The sequence below is a fragment of the Diabrotica virgifera genome, chromosome 1 (assembly GCF_917563875.1).
Source record: "Diabrotica virgifera virgifera chromosome 1, PGI_DIABVI_V3a".
NCBI classification, from domain to species: Eukaryota; Metazoa; Arthropoda; class Insecta; order Coleoptera; family Chrysomelidae; genus Diabrotica; species Diabrotica virgifera.
Window position 1 is genome coordinate 140,123,291 of NC_065443.1, and position 20,686 is coordinate 140,143,976.

Genomic DNA, 20,686 nt, shown 5'->3' on the forward strand with positions numbered 1-20,686 from the left:
AAAAGTTCAAACACAATGGTGTTGTCAAAAGAGCACTATATCATTCCTTTACTGTAATTGATATGATTTTGACGTACGAGACGTTAAATGAAAGGGGAGTGAATATTCAATACGTAGAGATAGAAAACAAGCACAATGGCATTGCCAAAAGGACATTATATCGTATAGCCATTGTTATTTGTATGAATTTTAACGTTCGAGACGTTAAATGAAAGAGAAGGGGGTAGCGAATATGTTGAGATAAAAAACAAACACATCGACATTACCAAAAGTGCGGTATATCTCTTCGTTGCTATTGGTCCGATTTTAACGTAAGAGACGTCGAATGAAAGGGAATTAGTAGGAAAAAAACAAACATGACAACATTGCCAAAACAGCACTAGATCGTATTGTCGGAATACTACGAACACCAGATAAATGTCGAAATACCGAAATCGAGAAAAAAACGTTTTTAAAGTTTAGTGCTTTATTTTGAATTAAGCGTACCAGTTGTGTTTGATATTCGATATGCTAGTTTAAGATGCATATATCATAAATAATATTCTATCATTAGTTTGAAATAGTTATAATAATAGAAAGAGACCTAGCTGATTAAACCTAAATTTAAGATCGAGGTGCGATCACTTACCTGGTTTTACCTGTAAATCAAAATAAATCACACTGTATTAAAGACACTTATCACCTTTTTACTGAATATGGTAGATATACAGCAGTAGAAATATATTGTTGTCCTGCAAATATATATATGTGCGCTTAGTTGGCTTTACATGCAACAGAACTTTGATTTTATGGAAGTAAGTAGCGATATATTGTTTTATTTGAAAATGAAAAGTTGGTTAGGTGTAACTTATTTGTTTATTACACAAATTATCTGCTGAATGGTAAGTCGTATCATTTATTGGGTTTTACCTGTATGTAGAGCGTAAAAAGCTGAGAATTTTGGTATACTTAACTCAATATTTTAAAATTTGTCATTTATCTGGTTTTCGCAGTATACCGACGATATTTTCGTTGCTCTATCAAATACAAACGGTTGAGAAGATATTGCTTCGGGTAAAAATATAAATATATAATACTTATCATAAAATTTTAATTTTTTGTAAAATTAACGTTATTTCATTTTTTATTATTTTTTTAAGTTTGTATTATGATTTCTACTTTATCAATATTAAAAATAAATACAAAAAACCTGCTTTTTGTGACCTTCTATTTCATAGAAAAACCCTAGCATTGAGTGGTTAAGCATTTTACTACAAGTCATTTGAAAAGACATTTGAGTGTGCGCACTGGAGAAAACCTCATAAGTGTGAAATATTTGACCATATGAAATATTTTGTGATTGATGGTATACAACCAACTACAGGAAAACTTTTTCTTTTCCTTGTGGATTTTGTGAAATATGTTTTAAACATTTTACTACAACAGTGGTTTGAAAAAACATTTGAGAGTGCACACTCCACAAGTGTGAAATTTGTTTTCAGTTTTCTCGAATGAACATTTTGAAAGATCATTTAAGGCTGTACCACAGTATAAAAAGGGACAGTAGAACCACTCTCCGAAAAATTGGAAGTAAAATCTTTAGTCGCGCATGGCGACCGCGCAATATTCGCAGTCGCTTTTGCCCCATTCTCGCATTGCTAGCCGCATAGAAACGTACGGCTTTTAACAGGGAAAATCCGCATCCACCACTGGTGAATTACCCAATTGCGTACTGCCGGTATTACTTCTTGAGATCGTGAGATTGTCGACATGGAAGAGGTTTACTGTCCCTCTTTATACTGTGGCTGCATACTGGTAAAAAACTATAGAAGTATGAAAGGTGTTTTAAATGTGCATAAAGAACATAATATTTGGTGTTATGGTGTGGAAAAAAGCTGATAAATTTTACAAAAAAAAATCAAATAAAATATATAATAGTTAATGTGCTATTTTTATTTTAAAATAAATTAATTTTTCTTATTTTATTATTTTTCAAATTTTTCCGCCCTCTGAAATCTGCTGCATGGATCCCCTTTCATCTCTCCTAGTTCCGGGCCTGGGTAACTCATCATCATCATCACGTAGCGTTACAACCCGCAGTAAAATATATTTTCCATTAAATAAATTACATACATTCTTCTTTTTGTCTCAATTAATTTAATTCAAAAAAAATTTTGGGCACCCTGTATATATAATTATGTTAATGTTTATATTAGTGAATATACACTCATCGGCACAAAATTCCGCCACCCAATTTTGTTTAAGTTTGACAATCTATAACTTTATTATTCGATACTCCGATTTTCAAGATTCTTGCATCAGTTTGTAGGTATATGTATTGATGTAGTTTGTTATTATTCCCGTAACAAAAATTTTTTGCTTAGATGGCATTATACGGGGGTGAATGGAAACGTTGTAATTTCTCCCAACTTTAGAAAATTCTGTGGAAAAATTGGAGTGCTTATTTTGTTTCATACTCCTTTTGTGTTATTCTGGAGGTATCGCTAAGGTTTTGTTTTTTGAATTATCCGAATATCTTTTATTGTAAGAGCTGTAAATAAAAACTTACTTTGAAGGTTTATTTCATTAAAATTACCAAGCGCACTAAAATTAACAAAACAATACAAAATTAACAACAAAACAATTCAATAGCGGATATGTCCACCTCTTGCAGCTACGACTGCTCGCAATCTGTTTGGCATTGAATAAAGATGTGTTATCCTTGTCAGGAGAATAGCCCGATATTCCTCTACGAGAGCCATAACTGTACCAAATTTTTTGAAGGCCTAGGATGACGGCGAATAGCTTTTTTAATTCATCCCATAAATGCTCAATAAGATTGAGATCTGGGCTGCATGCGAGCCATTCTAATCTTATCAATCCAACCTCTATTTTATGAGTCAATCAGTGTTTTTATTTACAAAAAATGGTACAGCTCTTACTAGAAATATTCGGATAATTCAAAAAACAAAACCTTAGTGATACCTCCAGGATAACACAAAAGGAGTATGAAACAAAATCAGCACTCCAATTTTTCCACATAATTTTTTAAAGTTAAGAGAAATTACAACGCTTCCATTCACCCCGTATAATGCCATCTAAGCAAAAAAAAAATTGTTACCGGAATAATACCAAACGATATCAATACATGTACCTACAAACTGGTGCAAGAATCTTGAAAATCGGAGCACAAATAATAAAGTTATAAATTCTCAAACTTCATCAAAATTTTTGGGTGGCGTAATTTTGTGCCGGTGAGTGTAGAATTGAATATCCTTTCGTATGAGTTATCACACGACCCTATTCTCATTTAAAAAAATCATCGATTGCGTCGTCACTCCCAGATGAATGGCGTCACTAGTATGATATATATTCTAAAAAATTACAATTTAAAAATAAAAATCGACCTGATTCGGGATTTATCTCCAGAGTCGCCCATTCTCGAGAGAATGAATTTATTCCAACTCAAACGTCCTCACTGTACCTATAACCTTAGAGGCTTATATCCTAAAACCATCATTTTTTCGAGCTAGGCGCCCATTGAGATTTTTGTTTTACACATCAGAGCATTCTGTTTACCAGAATCCAAAGTTTCAGAGCATTTGACAGATAGCCATTTCCTATAAGGTTTATGCGGGGTCCTTTTTCCGCCCTCTGAAATCTGCAGCATGGATCCCCTTTCACTTCTCCCAGTTCCGGGCCTGGGTAACTAGTTAAGAATAATTAATAAAGAAAAATAATATATATATATAATCTGCAACTATTTCTGGGAAAGCAAAAATTAAAAGAAAACGTATGTTTAATTCAAAAAAATGTTTTTATCATTGTAATTGCCAATTTTGAGAAAATAAAAAATGTTATTTAAACATATCTGTGCTCTTGACTACACTTCAGCTCTCTTGCATTTTATTTACCTTTAATTTGATTATTTTTTTTTTATTTTACATTTATTTTCTCTTGTACACAATATTTATATTATATTCAATTTGATTTTTAGATTACCTCCAAGAGAACAAAATGGAAATTCTGGAGGCACAAACTGAAAATTCATCTCACGAAGGAAATTGTACGAATGCACATGCTGAAGGAAAAACATTAAATAAAAACAAGAAAGGGGTGAATGGAAAAAGAGCTTACAAGTGTGAAATTTGTTTTAAGCACTTTAGTGAAGCAGGTTCTTTGAAAAGACATCTGAGAGTGCACACTGGAGAAAAACCTCATAAGTGTGAAATATGTTTTAAGCAATTTACTACAACAAGCCATTTGAAACAACATTTGAGAGTGCACACTGGGGAGAAACCTTACAAGTGTGAAATTTGTCTTAAGCAGTTTAGTGAAGCAGGTTCTTTGAAAACACATTTGAGAGTTCATACTGGAGAAAAACCTTACAAGTGTGAAATTTGTTTTAAACAGTTTAGTGAAGCAGGTTCTTTGAAAACACATTTGAGAGTTCATACTGGAGAAAAACCTTACAAGTGTGAAATTTGTTTTAAACAGTTTAGTGAAGCAGGTACGTTGAAAAGACATGTGAGGGTGCACACTGGAGAAAAACTTCATAAGTGCGAAATTTGTTTTAAACTGTTTATTGAAGCAGTTCAGTTAAAAATACATTTGAGAGTTCACACTGGAGAAAAACCTTACAAGTGTGAAATTTGTTTTAAGCAATTTACTACAGCAAGTTCATTGAAAAAACATTTGATTGTGCACACAGGGGAGAAATCTTACAAGTGTGAAATTTGTTTTAAACAGTTTCTTCGAGTGAATCAGTTAAAAATACATTTGAGAGTGCATACTGGAGAAAAACCTCACAAGTGTGAAGTTTGTTTTAAGCAATTTACTGCGACAAGGTCATTGAAAGAACATTTGAGAGTGCACACTGGGGAAAAACCTCACAAGTGCGAAATTTGTTTTAAACAGTTTATTCGAGTAAGTAGTTTGAAAGTACATTTGAGAGTGCACACTGGGGAAAAACCTCATAAATGTGAAATTTGTTTTAAGCAGTTTAGTGAAGCAGGTTCTTTGAAATCACATTTGAGAGTACACACTAAAGAAAAACCTTATAAGTGTGAAATTTGTTTTAAGCAGTTTAGTGAAGCAGGTTCCGTGAAAATGCATCTGAGGGTGCACACTGGAGAAAAACCTCACAAGTGTGAAATTTGTTTTAAACAGTTTATTCACATAAGTCATTTGAAAAAACATTTGAGAGTGCACACTGGGGAAAAACCTTACAAGTGTGAAATATGTTTTAAGCATTTTAGAAGTGATTTGAAAAGACATTTGAGAGTTCACACTGGAGAAAAACTTCATAAGTGTGAAATTTGTTTAAAGCTATTTAGTCAAGCATACTCTTTGAAAGAACATTTGAGAGTGCACACTGGCGAGAAACCTTACAAGTGTGAAATTTGTTTAAAGCAATTTATTCAAGCAACTAATTTGAAAACACATGTTAGAGCAGCACACACTGGGGAGAAACCGAAGTGTGAAATTTGTTTTAAGCAGTTTAGTGAAGCTGGTACTTTAAAAAGACATCTCAGTGTACACACTGGAGAAAGACCTTACAAGTGTGAAATTTGTTTTAAGCGGTTTATTCAAGCAGCTCATTTGAATCAACATTTGAGAGTACACACTGGAGAAAAACCGCATAAATGTGAAATTTGTTCTAAGGAATTTGCTAAAACATACAGTTTGAAACAACATTTGAGACTGCACACTGTGGAGAAACCTTAAAGTGTGAAATTTGTTTTAACCCATTTACGGCAAAAGGTGCGCAATACTAAAGAGTTAATGCCTTTTTTAGAAGACGACTCACATTGTAAAAATGCTGACTCACTTGATGTGGTTTATGTGCCGCCAGAAACAGATGAAGTTTCCGATGTAGAAGACATTGATGATAATATTGTTGGTGAAGAAGTAATAAAAACGGAGATTGCATGTACATATAAAATGCAAGTGAATGGGAATTCTGACGATTATGATTATAACATTCCTCTGAACCTCAGATCAAAACGTCCAAAGACAGAACCAGCCAAAAATAATCAATCCAAAGTTGGGTAAAACCAGATACTGCTTCGTACTCAGCAGTAATTCAACAGTCTGGTCGATATTTAGAAAATATAAAAGCCAAACATGGAGACAGGTCAGCTATTGAAGCTTTTTCACTCTTTTTTGATAAAGAAGTAGTCGAGAGCATTTCTATATTTTACAAATATTTATGCATTGCAGAATAATCATCACGATTTTGAAATGAATGACAGATTTAAAAACATTTATTGGCATATGTATATTATCTGGTTATCCCACTCGAGGCCTCAAGTTGATATGTATTGGTCGAAAGATAAGGATAAAGAAGCGCATATTATAAAGGTATGTATACATATGCGCTCCGCTCGGTGTGCGAGCCGCTCGCGCGCAGCATGTTCGTCAGATTAGTACGTGTTTTCAAGTGGAGCACAAACGGCGCACCACGATCTAACCTCTGTCCGTTTTTCAACACTCTTTGATGGTTCACAATAAGTATTTGGACGGGTTTGCGAGTGGTTTGTTGGTTTTGGCGCGCTTGAGTTGAATATTTCTTGTAATGTAACCGACACCCTTGCCAGGCCTCTTTAGTGTTTACGTTCACCCACAAACGAGTATTTCTAACGATAAATCGTTACATTGATTATTAAACAAATAATTGATGCTTTGTAACGAGTAGGTACTTTTTTAAATTACTAGCATGTATTACTATAGTATAGGGATGGGAAAAACCTACCGGTTTTAACCGAAAACCGGTTTTTTTACTTCGCAATAACCGGTTTTACCGGTTGTTTTTTGTCCCGGTTATAACCGGTTTTTCCTTTTTAAAATAAAAACCGGTTATTAGGTTTTTACGGTGATTAGGATTAGGTTAGGTATTATTTTGGATCCCAATCATAATTATTATTCTCAAGTAATTATTCCAAACAAAACCATAATTCAAATTTTATTTTATAAATACAGAAGCAAGCTGAAAGTGCAAACTCACATCAGCCAGGAACAATTTAGTTTTATTATAATATTTCGTTGAAAAGGTATTTGTAATCATAATATTTACATAAGAAGTGATCTGGTGAAGTAGACGCAAACATCATCTATTTTTCACACTTGACTCCTGACATTGAAAGTGGGTGAATGACCTTTTCTTATTACCAAAAATAATGTCTGACTATGAATATCGAATTACCGATTACGAATACGAATCTCCAAGGATTTCCCTACGTTTTCAAAATGATACACCCATACAGGAAGTATTAAATGAGTTAAAATGTATCTATTATACAAAAATATTCAAACGTGTTAAAAAATACATGTTAATTTTTTTTGATGGTAGTAAAAATAAAAGATAAATTGCATTATCCAATTTATTGTTAAGTAAAATATTTATGTTATTATTTTTTTTAAATCCCATTTGAAAGAGTCTGGGAAATTTTGTATAAGTTGAAATGGTTGGGTTAAATTATATATTATTGCAATATGTATACATATATTGATTATTATATTTAATAATAATTAATAAATATTTAATAATAATAAAATAATAAATATATATAATAATTAATATAATAACATGGTTTTATTAAAAATTCTGTTTTATTTATATTGATATTGATGTCCTTTCGATAGTACTAATTTGGATATTATTGATATCGAGTATCGAGTCGAGTGGAGTATCTCAAACTAAAGTGCATTGTAAATGGAACATTGTAACCTATTAAATTAAAAAACCGAAAACCGGTTTTTCGAAAAACCGGTTTTTTTGGCCGGTTATAACCGCTAGGTTAAACCGTAAGCAAAAAAACCGGTATAACCGAAAACCGGCGTTTTGTCAAAAACCGCCATCCCTACTATAGATACGACAACCCTATTATAAAAATTAAATAACAAAATGTTTCATCTAGACCAGGGCATTTAAAATTTGAAACTTTTTGCATTGTGTTCAGGATGATGTCAAGAAAAAAGTTTACTATAGAAAAATGGTTGGAAATGCATCGTTGCATTTTAAGGTGCATAAAATGCATCCAAAAGGTCATACAGATTTCAAAGTAAGTCTATTAAGGGCCAGATTTTGTTACTCGGGGATTTTTGGGGTCGGTAAAGATTAATTCGCCATCAGAACCGATCACCGGAGCATCTGCTATCCAGGTTCACTGCCAAGGCACGTGATCTGGAGTTTCAAAGGGTTTCAGTACTAAATTGATGCAAACAGATTACTAGAAGCGTTTTTGGGGTGGCTGAATAAGAACACGCCATCAGAACCGACCTCCGGTGCACATTATTTTTGGCGACTCGAGTCTTAAGCTCGGAACCATTACGTGTTTTAAACAGGTTAGTGTGCCATCAACGTCGTTGCTTCCTTTTCTTTTTGTACAAACTTGCCATTACCAAGAAAGCACTACTCATCATAGAAATGGCGTAGATTTTATCGCGCGACTGAGACGTGACAAAAGGTTCGTAAGTTTCCTTTGGATCGCGGAAGGCTCGTTAAAATGAAAAATTTTAACGAGTATTTAACGCGCGTCGCATACGGCGCGAATATCTATACATACCTTTAGAGAAAGCATGAGCCGACATAGATGGAAAATTTTTAAAGTTAAGAATGATTCTAAAAATTCCCAACTAGAGTTTCATTCGAGATTAGTTCTTAACTTACTACTAAGAGATAGTGGACATGCAGAGAATAGTGAAGAAACCGCAACTTCGGTGTCTTTGCTTTACCAGATGAAACTAGATTCGACAGTATTGGCCATACTATAAAAAGAGATAATAGCGCTAGAAAAAAATGTAAGATGTATAAAAGTGATACTATTTATTTATGTAAAAAGTGTAGAGTGCATCTACACCCCAAATGTTTCGAAAATGTTAATCTTAAAATTTAATTTACCTTTAAGATACAATATGATCCTTTCTTAAAAATTGTACCCGTATTCGGCCAAAGGTGCGTAGATATACGCACTTATATGTTTTTCCTTTCCTGGGAAAAATTCTTGTTGGTTATAAATTAGTCTTAATTTTTGTATTTTTAATCCATTCTAATAAATAAATTGTCAAATTTCTCTTTGTTTATTTTCTCTGCCGTTAATGGGTTAAGCTCTTTTCTTACATTACTTTGAAACGACATTTTAAAGTACCTACGTACAAGAAAATATCAAAGTGTAAAATAATATGCTTAAGAGATTTTTTCTTAAATGTTGACTAACACAAAAATATGTTTAAAAAAAGTACAAGGCGCCAAGTTGAAAAAGTGCAAAACTGAAATACAGTGGAACCTCGATAAGTCGGCCCCCGGAAGTCCGGCTAACCCGGACCGATTTTCATCGGACAAACATTTCAACAATAAAAATGTATGTATTTGTTAAAACATTTTATCTGCAGCCGCTTCTGGAATGTCTTAAAAATATCGAATTTCATTGATAAAACTTCAATCATAATATAATATTTGAGAGATAATGGGTATCTGTGTAATTTGAACTATATGATAGTAAAAATGACTCATGCACACGGCGGCGGCAGAGCGACATTCATTATCGCAAACAACAGGCACCTGTTATTCCTTTATTTATTTTCAACTGTCTTTTAAAAAATTGTTTTTTAAACAATGGTCTTTTAAACAATGAAAGAGTCACTGTTCTTAAATTACATAACCAGACCAGACGAAATTATTGACACAACCAAACTGACTGAGTTTTTTTACCTAGAAATTAATAATACTCTATATTGTCTATACTAAACTCTATACAACCATAGGTATTAACTGTGCATATATATTTCATATTATTTTGCTTATAAGGGACTTTATCTATAAGTATACCGTATTTTATTAATTTTTACCATGCTCTCCGGCTAACCCGGATTTTCGATAACCCGGATCGGCCGCGGTCCCGATTAATCCGAGTTATCGAGGTTCCACTGTACTTCCATGATTAATTTTTCAAAAATTGTATTTATTAGTATCAATTTTTGAAAAAATATGTTAGCGTTAGCGGTCAAATACGACCGCCGGGCCCCAGGCGACATACTTAAGCCTTGGTTTCTCCTTGGTAAACTCGAGCGCTTTAGGGACCTATTGGGTTGTGAAGAGTAGGTTCTAAAACCAAAAAAGTTAAGTAAAGTTTTCCATTTTAGTGGATTTAATTTTTCATTTCCAACAATCGTTTTTTCCGAATATAGCGCAATTTATCCATAACTCGAAAAAATGTTTCAAATAAAAGTTACTTATTTTTACGTAAGGAATCCGAATCTGCAGTAAAAAAATGGGGGCTCCTATTTAAAGTTTTAAAGTAACCCCTACCCCACCTCCGTGGTGGGGTCGTGTTTAAAGTCGCCGGTTTACGAAATAATGAATTTATTCCAAACATTTGCACCATACCGTATAAATATTATATTGTCTCACTTTTACCCATGCATAGCTAACACTGAGACAAATGGCAACTTGACCTTATGTGTCGAATACAAAATAAACAAACAGCTATTTTCAAATTTTTCTTGTGTAATGAAAGCATGTGAAAGTACCATCCTGAAGAAATTTTGTTTCTACAGGTCATAGTAGTGGACTTATGGTTTAATGAAAAAAACGTATCTCACTGTTACCCAGTTTCCCCTACATTTCTAGATTTTTTATTTCATTAACAGATTAATAGATAATCATATCTCACGTACGTCCCTGGTTCCTCAACTGAATAATAGCCTTCGCAAAAACACTTTTAAATCATTGCGTATTTATCAGCTCCTTCCTGTGATTTAAAGTATGCAGTTCACACAGTGCGTTTTTTTACTATATTTTAGTTTAAATTCAGTTTTTGGATCAAATATTCTCTACGTCAGTAATATTGCGAGTCCAAGTCATCAAATATGGAATTACGAACTTGCGGAAGGCCTTTTAAAAAAAGGACACAATATAACTATGTTAGCTGGGTCCCCAGTGGAGAATAAATTATACAAAAATTATCATCCCATCGATATCAAAGGTAAATTTAATAAAATTCCTTATCACGTTACGAAATGCTGCTATGAGTGCATAATCTATTTATAAATTATAGTAATAGATAAATTACATAATTACTATTCATGTGTAAATACATGTGTAAATATCTACATCCTCATACGACTTATGAAATTGGCAAATTATTCATAACGTTTTCTTTAAACTTTGATATTTCAAATACTGGACAAGTTTTTTGTTATTGGTTACTATTATCTATTTTATTTATGCAACAGCAGTGGCGACGCATGACTTTTTCGAACGTGTTACCAAATACAGATGTAAAAAAATCTTATTTAAAAAAATTATTTTGAACCTTACATAAATATAAGTTTTTGTTTTTAATCCTGATAAAATTAAACTCCGGATTAAAAAATCCTGATAAAATTAAAGAAATCACTATTCCCAAATTATATGTATGTAATTATGTATATGTAATAGGTATAACAATAAATAATAAACAAACTAAACAGATAATTCTACCATAAAATTAACATAAAAAAATGAACAAGTAGGAAAAAGAACATATTTTGAAAACTATTGTTTATATTTTAAGTCTTCCATTTTCAATAATCCCATTTTTTTCTTCGAAATTATATATAAAAAATATACAAGCAGAATGATTTTTCAAGTAGTTGATCGATTACGCAATACGCAGCAGCACTCTTCCATGCTTAAATAAACGCACACTGTAATAGGTCCTATATAGTCTGTTCGCCAAACTCACACGCAATTGGCTATTGATTTTAGTAGGTATTTTTTTTTTGTTTTTGCCAATGTTGCTAAAATTTGCAAAATTACTAACTATTTAATAATTATTAATTATTTAGTAATTATTTTTTGCCAATTTTACCAAATTGGCAAAATTAATTATTAAAATCACTAGCCAGTTGTGTCTGAATTTAGCGAACCGACTATACCAACGTTACCAAACCAAAATATGGTTACAATTAGTGTTGCCCAAAATGGGTCTTGGTCTTGCAGCCTTGGTCTTGTTCTTGCATTTTCGCAAGACGGCCTAATTTTAGCAAGAACAAGACTAACCCTGCGAGACTCTTGCGTCTTGCAGTTAGGACTGAGTGTCATTTAAGTAGTATAATATTTCAGGTATATGCTTAGATGTATAGAGACTATGAGATGCCAAAAATATGTAAAACAAAAATTTGTAAAATTGGACTTATGCGCATTACGAACAATACCATAAGCATACATAGCGAATAAAAATATCAATTCAAAGAAAATTTGCCACATTTGATACGTACTCAGGGGTCATAAGTACAATGTAAAAATAAAACATTTTGAACCAACTTTCCCAGCAGACAATTTCTTCACTCTGAAATTTATTGTCCAGATTTTGATAATAGCCGCCACAACATTTTAAAAATATATGTCATCTCAGCTTAGCTGATAAGAAACATAATATTACAAATTTTATCAGGCTAAGTTATTAGACTAAATATTGTTTGTCCTGAGTGTGCGATATCAGTTAAACAAACCGAAATTTGCTGAAAATGCGCGGGTATTTTCGACTAACTATCAAACAACAGTCTATTTCTATTGTTTTTTAACATAGTGAACAATAAGTTTCTTTTATTGATATGCATTTCTTTTGGGGTTTATGACACCGACACAATGTCGCGTTGTTAATCGCGAAATAGATTATGTTACCTTTTCAGTTTTCGGTATGCTTATTTTTGATAAAGAAATTTAAAATCATCATTATTTTTAATCGCGCAGCAGACTACAACCAAAAAATTAACAGTTTAAATTTCATTGATACTTTCGCATTTTAAACTTAAAGATGAAGTCTCTATTTTCATGCTTTTTTAAATTACTTTAATCATTGTAGTATTAATGTTATTCAAAAGTAACGAGACAAATTAACAGATAATTCCGGCTGCCCTATAAACAAAATACCGAAATATTTAAAGTAACGAAGTAACGGTATAGGGTATAGGGTATTGGACTAGGGAAATAACAATATCCTACTTAGGGTATTGGATACTTTGGATAGTAACGAGTATAAAGACTTGTATTATGTATTTTGTATTAATTCTTGGTCAAAAAATTAATATAAAGATAAAGTAACAGTAACGTCAAAGCAATCACGTACTGTTCTGTAATTTAATTTGCATTGTATTTTATTTTTTATTTAAATAAATGGCCAATTGTATAACTCTTTCACGTTTTAAATATCACGTGGGGGTCGATCAATCCCTTTCTAGACAGATAATGGTCTTTGAAATACAGTCAACTTTATGTCATTAATTTGGTTTTTTTGTATTTTAACCATGTTTTAGCACATGTAAGCTTATTAAATTCAAATGTTTATTAAGAAACAGAGTGACTCCCGTGGACCATGGATATCTCAGTTAGTTAGAGCATAGGCACGGATCGCTTAGATCGTGGGTTCACACCTTACCCAATGTCAGTTTAGACATTTATTAATTTTATTGGTGGCTTATTTTATTACTATGGCTATGTTAATTCGAGATTAAAATGTACCTACTCTATTACAGTGCACAGATTCTAAAGGTGCCGGTGGGGGATGGAGTCTATGCGTAGTGTTATAGTCGGTGTAAAGAGAGGACGTATTCGAAATAATATAACAAATAAGTAATATAACATTTGTTATTTCATGATTTCGAATACTTTCTCTTTCTTACACCGACTATAATACTACGAATAGACGCCATCCCCCACCGGCACTTTTAGAATATGTTAAATATACGTTGTTCTAAAATCTAAAGTAACGCTTAATTAATAAATAGCAATAGGCTAATGGATAACTGCGAGACTTGCAAGACTCTTGCTGCAAGACCAAGACCATGCATGTGTATTGGCGCAAGACCAAGACTGTCTAAGTCTCGTCTTGGTCTTGCATTTGGGCAACACTAGTTACAATACTGATATACACAGCATGCCAACGCGCCGTCTATATAGAGCCGTTGCTCCTTCAAAATTTTCAGAAACGAGCTAGTCCCGAGCGATAGCGAGGATCCTCCTGCGTTACCATACCCAAATGTGGTAACAGCGTATTATAATAACGTGCAACGGATTCACATAATCTCGCCAATATTTTCGTGCGTCTAGTTGTCTATTCACTGAATTAGGTATTATTAACAAATATTTCTGTTAGTAAAAAATATAAATGGAATTATTTCATAGTAGTCATAAAATATTTATTTGCAAGATTTTTAACTGTTACCGATGGGAACAGTGGTTACATGGATGATTCGCCAGTGTGCAACAGCATTTTTGTAGTAGGGGAGGAAAGTATGCTAAATTTGCAGTTACTCGAAAACCAAAAAAAGTTAAGTTAAGTTTTCCATAAAGTGGGGAACTTTCCATATTTTAATTTAATTTTCCATTTCCAACAATTTTTAGTTCTGATTATAGCGCCATCTATCCATGATTCGAAAAAATGTCTCGAATAAAAGTTTTTTACGCAAGGAATCCAAATCTGCAATAAAAAATGGAGGCTCTTATTTAAGATTTTAAAGTAACCCCACCCCACCTCCGAGGGGGGTCGTGTTTGGTGTCATTCGATAGATTTTTTAAAAATATTGAATAGGTACGTATATTTTTTAGTTTTTCGATCTGACGTTCATTTCTCAAAAAATCCCCTTTTTTTTGTGAAACTTTGTGATCCGCCCATTTCCTTACGCCTCGCTCAAATTGTCAGATTTTTGAAATATACAATGTTCTGCATGTACTTAACTTACCTTATCTTAATCTGACCATTTCGAGTTTTTCTAAGGATAGATTTTTTTTTCGGACCACCCTTAAAGAACTCCCCTGTATTAAGAGCCAATATGTGGTAGAGGTACATTTGCAGGCTACAAGGTTTCTCCCCATGTGATAATCTGACGCGCTCGAGTAACTGCAAAATCTCCGCTTGGGCTCCCCCACCATTTAAACCGGGAGATATTAACAGAAGTTCAACCACGATTTTCTAAGTCCTGCCCTTTGCAATACTGGAAGGTTAGAGAAGGTACTTACAATTTGTGAAAAAATCCACGGGTTTCCTGTGACATTTTTCTGTGAAAATTAGATTTTCCATGAATAAAAAAATTGGGAGTTGCGATGGATTTTTAAGTCCTGCCATATCCATAGAATAACAGGATACTATCTATTTTGTGAAGAAAATTTTTTGGGCAGGACGGTCGCAAAAGTACTTAGGGAGTATACATATATACAAATATGTAATGAAAATAATGAAATTTTCATGATTTTCTAAGTCCTGCCAACTTAATAAATTAATTATATTTATTTCAAAATGACCAAAAAAAATATTGGCATGACGTCACCTAATGTTTAACTGCACTTGTTTCTTGGAAAATTTTGTATAAAATTTTCACTCTGGTTCCGTGATTTTCTAAGTCATAAAATAAATTTTGTTACAAAATAAATAATTTCAGTATACATTATGCAAAATGGCAGGATGTTTAGTTACACCTTTTTTACTATATATAGTTAAAAAATTTGTAAGATAATTCGTGGAAAATTACACGATTTTCTAAGTCATGCCATTTCGCACATATCTCAAGAAGGTTAATATAAATCTATTTTCAAAGAGGCAGGATGGTTGTATAGTTATTTCGTATAAAAAAATTAAATTATCTGTCTGTAAAATTATTTCAGGGTGTTATACAAACATATTCATATCACCACATTTTTCTTGAGTCATACCATGTCGAGTATGCTTAAAAAACACAAAAACACTAATCTAAAACCGTTTACAACTTTACAAATGTCATCAGACCATCTGGTTGGCGGACGACCTCTACTTCGATATGCTTCGTCTAGAAGAAGCATATCGATGTCTTGTAATTAGTTTCTTTAAAATAGCTGCAGAACGCTTTTATTTGGAAAAACGAAAACTGGTACACTTACTTATCTTCCAGAGGTCAATTGTCAAATGTCAATTATCAATTGTCAATTTTTAGTACCGGTCATAGGGGTCCGTTTGGGTACGGAAACGGATATATTATCCAATAACTTTTCTGTCTAACTTTTAAGCATCTCTGACACTGGATTATTGAATTCTGGGATAGTTTTGTACTAAAAGGTACTTTTGCTTTAACTCAGAAGAATACGCAATGCAGTGTTCTAGAAAAATCGATGTGAAAAATTTTTCGCTTTTTGGTTTTTTGAGTTTAAAAGAATTTAGAAAAATTATATTTAGAAAAACGAAAACTGCTACGTTTATTTCTCTTCCAGAGATGAATCGATTTTATCAATTGTGAATTTCTAGTACTGGTCATAGGCCTCCGTCTATTTAAAAGTACGCCCACCAATAAAACGAGTGTGATTCATGTGCCTGAAACTTTTTTATCTTCGAGAGGCCCCACACCAAAGAAACATAAAACATGACACGTTTCATGAAAATAAAACACAGTTAAACAAATTGAAGTCCGCACACACAAGAAGCGAGTGTGATTCATGCACATAAAACATTTTTATCTTGGTGAAATCTGTTTCAGGAAAGAGATCGTGTTGTATTTTTCGGTTTCAGTTTCATTGTTTTGGACAGTTAATTACGTGCATAATATGAATTCCAACCAAGAATTTAATATTGCATTGGTTTCTGTTGTAAAGTAGAATGAAGAGTTGTACAATTATTATAACCTGGAGAGGTACTCGAATAGGTAATGATAAGAAAATATCAGTTTTCTTTAAACCAGGACCCACAATAAAACAATGTAGATGTTTGAATACTCAGTCTATAAAATTATTTAAATTTGGGAAGATGATTACTTAGTTCGTTTGCAACCAAATAGGTACTATGATTATGATGTTGGGCAGTAATAAAAAGTTGCCGCAAGAGTAACAACCTCGTCATCATTACTTTCCATTGTTGGCTATACAAATTTTCATTTTGTTTCTTTGATTAGTATATAATATGAAACGGTTTCGTCCTTCACAATTCATTTTGTTTCATGTTTTACGTTTTATGTTTTACTTCACGTTTCTTTGATCTGCGGCCTCCCTTAGAAAGTAATAAAGGTTTGCCATGACAGCAACGACCTCGTCATAACTTTCCATTGTCGACTATACAAATTTTATTTTTGTTTCTTCGATTAGTATATCACATGAAATCAAATGTTTTTTCACAATTTATTTGTTTCTTATTTCAAGTTTCATGTTTCACGTCTCATCTTTCACGTTTTATGTTATTTTAATCTGCCTTAGGAAGCATTTTCAGATTAGTTGAATTGTGTTAAATTGCCGTAAAATTATTAAATTTATTAATTGCCTTTATTGCAGTTATTAATTGCCTTAAAATCAATTTGTTGTTATTAATTTATTTTGTTGCATAGCAATTTTATCCCGCCTTCTTACTTGTTCGAACACAAAATACACACGCATGTAACAGGCGCTGAGTTGCCGCACTCAACTCGTTTTCCTAATATTGTAGGATTGTAGATATTATCCTGATATTGTTTCCTATATTTGATAGCAAAATTTACTAACACTAACAACACCAGAATAACGATTTTTAAATACAGCATCTATCTACTTGCAACTTTTTGCATTGTGTTCAGGATAACATCAGGAAAAGGTGTATAATATAAAAATGGGTAGAAATTGCATTTTAGTGCATAACATGCATCCAAAAGTGCATAAACCTGTCAAAATCGGTGTATGAAGGGCAAAATTTTGTTATTTTTGAGGTTTATGGAGTTACGAATACGCAAGCAGAACCGACCTCTGAATCACCTAGTGCCCAGAGTTGCTGCTAAGGCACGCCATCTGGAGTTTCGTGGGATATCGGCAATAAATTAAAAAAAAAAACAGAATATTCGATGGTTTTTGGGATGGCCGAACACGAATATGACATTACAACCGACTCTCGGAGCACCTGGTGCAAAGGGTGACTGATCTCGAATTTAAGAGAGTTTTTGGAGGTCGATTCTGATGGCGTATTCATGTTCAGCAACCACAAAACTCTTCGAGAAATCTACTTGCATCACTTTAGTGTCTGAAAGCCTCGAAATTTAAGAATACGGCGTGTATATCAGTCACCCCGGGCACTAGGTAAAGATCTGTTCTAATGTGACATTCTTGTTCAGAAGCCCCAAAAACCACCTGAGTAATCTGTCTGTATCAATTTACTGCCGAAATTAATATATAAATATGGTATAGAAAATGCTTAGCAAATAAAAAGGTACCATAAAATATCATTTTATTATAATACTAAAATACAGGGTGTCCCATTTAAGAAAACTCAAAAAATACTCATTCCGAGTTTCAAGTTTCAACCAACCCCGTATACTAAAATTAAACATTTTGGTATACTATTAATGACTGACAATAGTAGACTATATTAAAAATCGTTTAAACATAAATTAATAGAAGTTTGGATATCAAATCACTAACAATATGTATAGGGTGTGAATGTTCCTACAAAATAAAAAAAAAAAACGTAATTATATTTTAAACTACCTCGTATAATATTTCAAAACACTATATTTTATTAAAGAGAACATCGAGTAGAATCCAAAAATGTAAAAATATACAGGGTATTCCATTTAAAAAAACATAAATTTTTGTCACCCTGTGAAAACGGGTAGCCCTGTATATTAGAAAATACTGTTAAATTATAGTCCTATCTGTGGCACATGTTTTACCTAAATAACTTTTTTCGTATATCTTACGACAAACGAGTAATTGGACTAGCCCACACTAATGCCCCACCCTGTATACAAAATAACCATAAAACCATCCTGCCTCTTTGTATATAGACTTATATTAAGATTCTTGAAACATGTGCAAAATGGCATGACTTAGAAAATCGTTGACTTTTTCACGAATTTTCTTACAAATCTAGGACTCCTGCCGTCTTACAAGAACTGTTTAACCTTCCTGCCGAGTACCGAAAAGGTATTGATTGTATTTGAGTATTATAACTTTTTAAAGGCAGGACTTAGAAAATCACGGAATCAGGGTGAGAATTTTCCGCAGAATTTTCCAAGGGACAAGTATACTTAAACATTAGGAGACGTCATGCCAATATTTTTTTGATCATTTTGAAATAAATATGTTTAGTTTATTAAGTTGGCAGGACTTAGAAAATCATGAAAATTTCATTATTTTCATTACATATTTGTATATATGTATACTCCCTAAGTACTTTTGCGACCGTCCTGCCCAAAAAATTTTCTTCATAAAATCGATAGTATCCTGTCTATCTACGGATATGGCAGGACTTAGAAATTCATCGCAAAACCCTATTTTTATTTTTTGGGAAAATCTAATTTTTACAGGAAAATGTCACAGGAAATTTGTGGATGTTTCCACAGATTGTAATTACATCGTCTACCCTTCCAGTATTGCAAAAGGCAGGACTTAGAAAATCGTGGCTGAACTTCTGTATAATATCTCCCAGTCTAATTGTGAATTTCAAATATTTTATGTTTATTGGTGTTACATTAGAAAAAAATATAAAGGCGGTATTTCGAACTATTTTTGCTCTAATTCCATAAGTACTTATTAAATCTTGACCTTATTCACTTATTATTATTATTCAGTAGGTATAAGATTTGACCAATCTAAGAGAAATATAGCCCAGTAAATGACAGATTTAGAGTGTAATGTTCAGGGCAAACTGAACGAATGCAACGAATTGCACGAGAGTTTGGATTTAGGTTCTTACCTTCCACTTCAAAGTTGAAATTGCGCCGTGTTGGTTGCTTTTACTTGGGGGTGACTGTGACCCCTTCTCGGGGGTGAAAAAACTCGCATGTAAAATATTCCCGGAAATGGATAAATTGACTAATTCTAAGCAACTTTGGTCCCATAGAGTTTTTTGTCAATACTTTTCAAGTTATTTGCGATTGAAAATATTTACTTTTTGACAAAGAAAACACATTTTCAGGTGGTTTTTCGCAAATAATTCAAACAGCATTTTATCGAAAAAAATATTATAAATATAAAAATATGAAAATGAAATACGAATATGAATATGAAAATACGTTATTATAAATAGATATACGATTATTATCATAGTAACAATATACGATAATATATTGTTACTATATGGAACGCTTAAAATTTTGAACATCTTTAACAACAAAATACTTGGATCACAGAATATATTCTGGTGTATTCTCTGCTTGGATCTTCCATAAATAATAAACAATAAATAACATTTTATTAAGTGCACGTCTTAAATCAATTATTTATCAAATACACTATCAATATTATTTAATCAACAACTCAAAATATTCCCGATGTCGTCAAATATTTAAAATTGTCAGTGTATTGTCACCATATTATATTCGACTCAGAGCGTTGTATGACAAATATAGAGAATGTTCGATTTGGAAAATATCACCACGGACATGGTGTCGGACATTTTTTTCGAATCCTGAAAAAACTAATAAATATTTTTAAAAAATTTAAACGCAGAATGAAAGACTAAATTATTATCGAGGGCCAAAAGTCCCTTAGAATAAATAAAAAGTTTCTTTTGAATGAGAGATTTGAAATTAAAAATCACACTACATTTTCTCTTAGTTTTTCACCCCTGTAATTTATTAAAATAAACAACATAGAAGTTTTCAGGGACTTCCGGCCCGCGGTAAGAACGTATTCTGCGTTTAAATTTTTCAAAAATACTTATTAGTTTTCTCAGCATTCGAAAAAAAAATGAATCCCCATTTGAATAGCATTGCAGCCGAAAATACGTACCCATCCTCTTAA

At 32.6% G+C, this 20,686-nt stretch overlaps 1 protein-coding gene across 4 annotated transcripts in view; it reads left to right on the top strand.

Moving 5' to 3' along the window:
* The window catches only part of LOC126881066 (zinc finger protein 271-like), a 183,526-nt gene that overhangs the window by 30,335 nt on the left and 132,505 nt on the right, over positions 1 to 20,686 (top strand). Inside the window, exons 2-3 of one of the 4 annotated variants that reach the window (XM_050645081.1) lie at positions 3,977 to 4,321; positions 4,406 to 9,051. The exons of 1 other annotated variant lie outside the window; for it this stretch is intronic. In XM_050645081.1, the coding sequence (XP_050501038.1) occupies positions 3,977 to 4,321; positions 4,406 to 5,706 (1,646 nt within the window). In that variant the 3' untranslated portion in view covers positions 5,707 to 9,051. Of the gene's footprint in view, positions 1 to 3,976; positions 9,052 to 10,660; positions 10,965 to 20,686 lie in introns of those variants that run through there. 2 more of the 4 variants (XM_050645080.1, XM_050645086.1) reach the window with 2 other exon arrangements.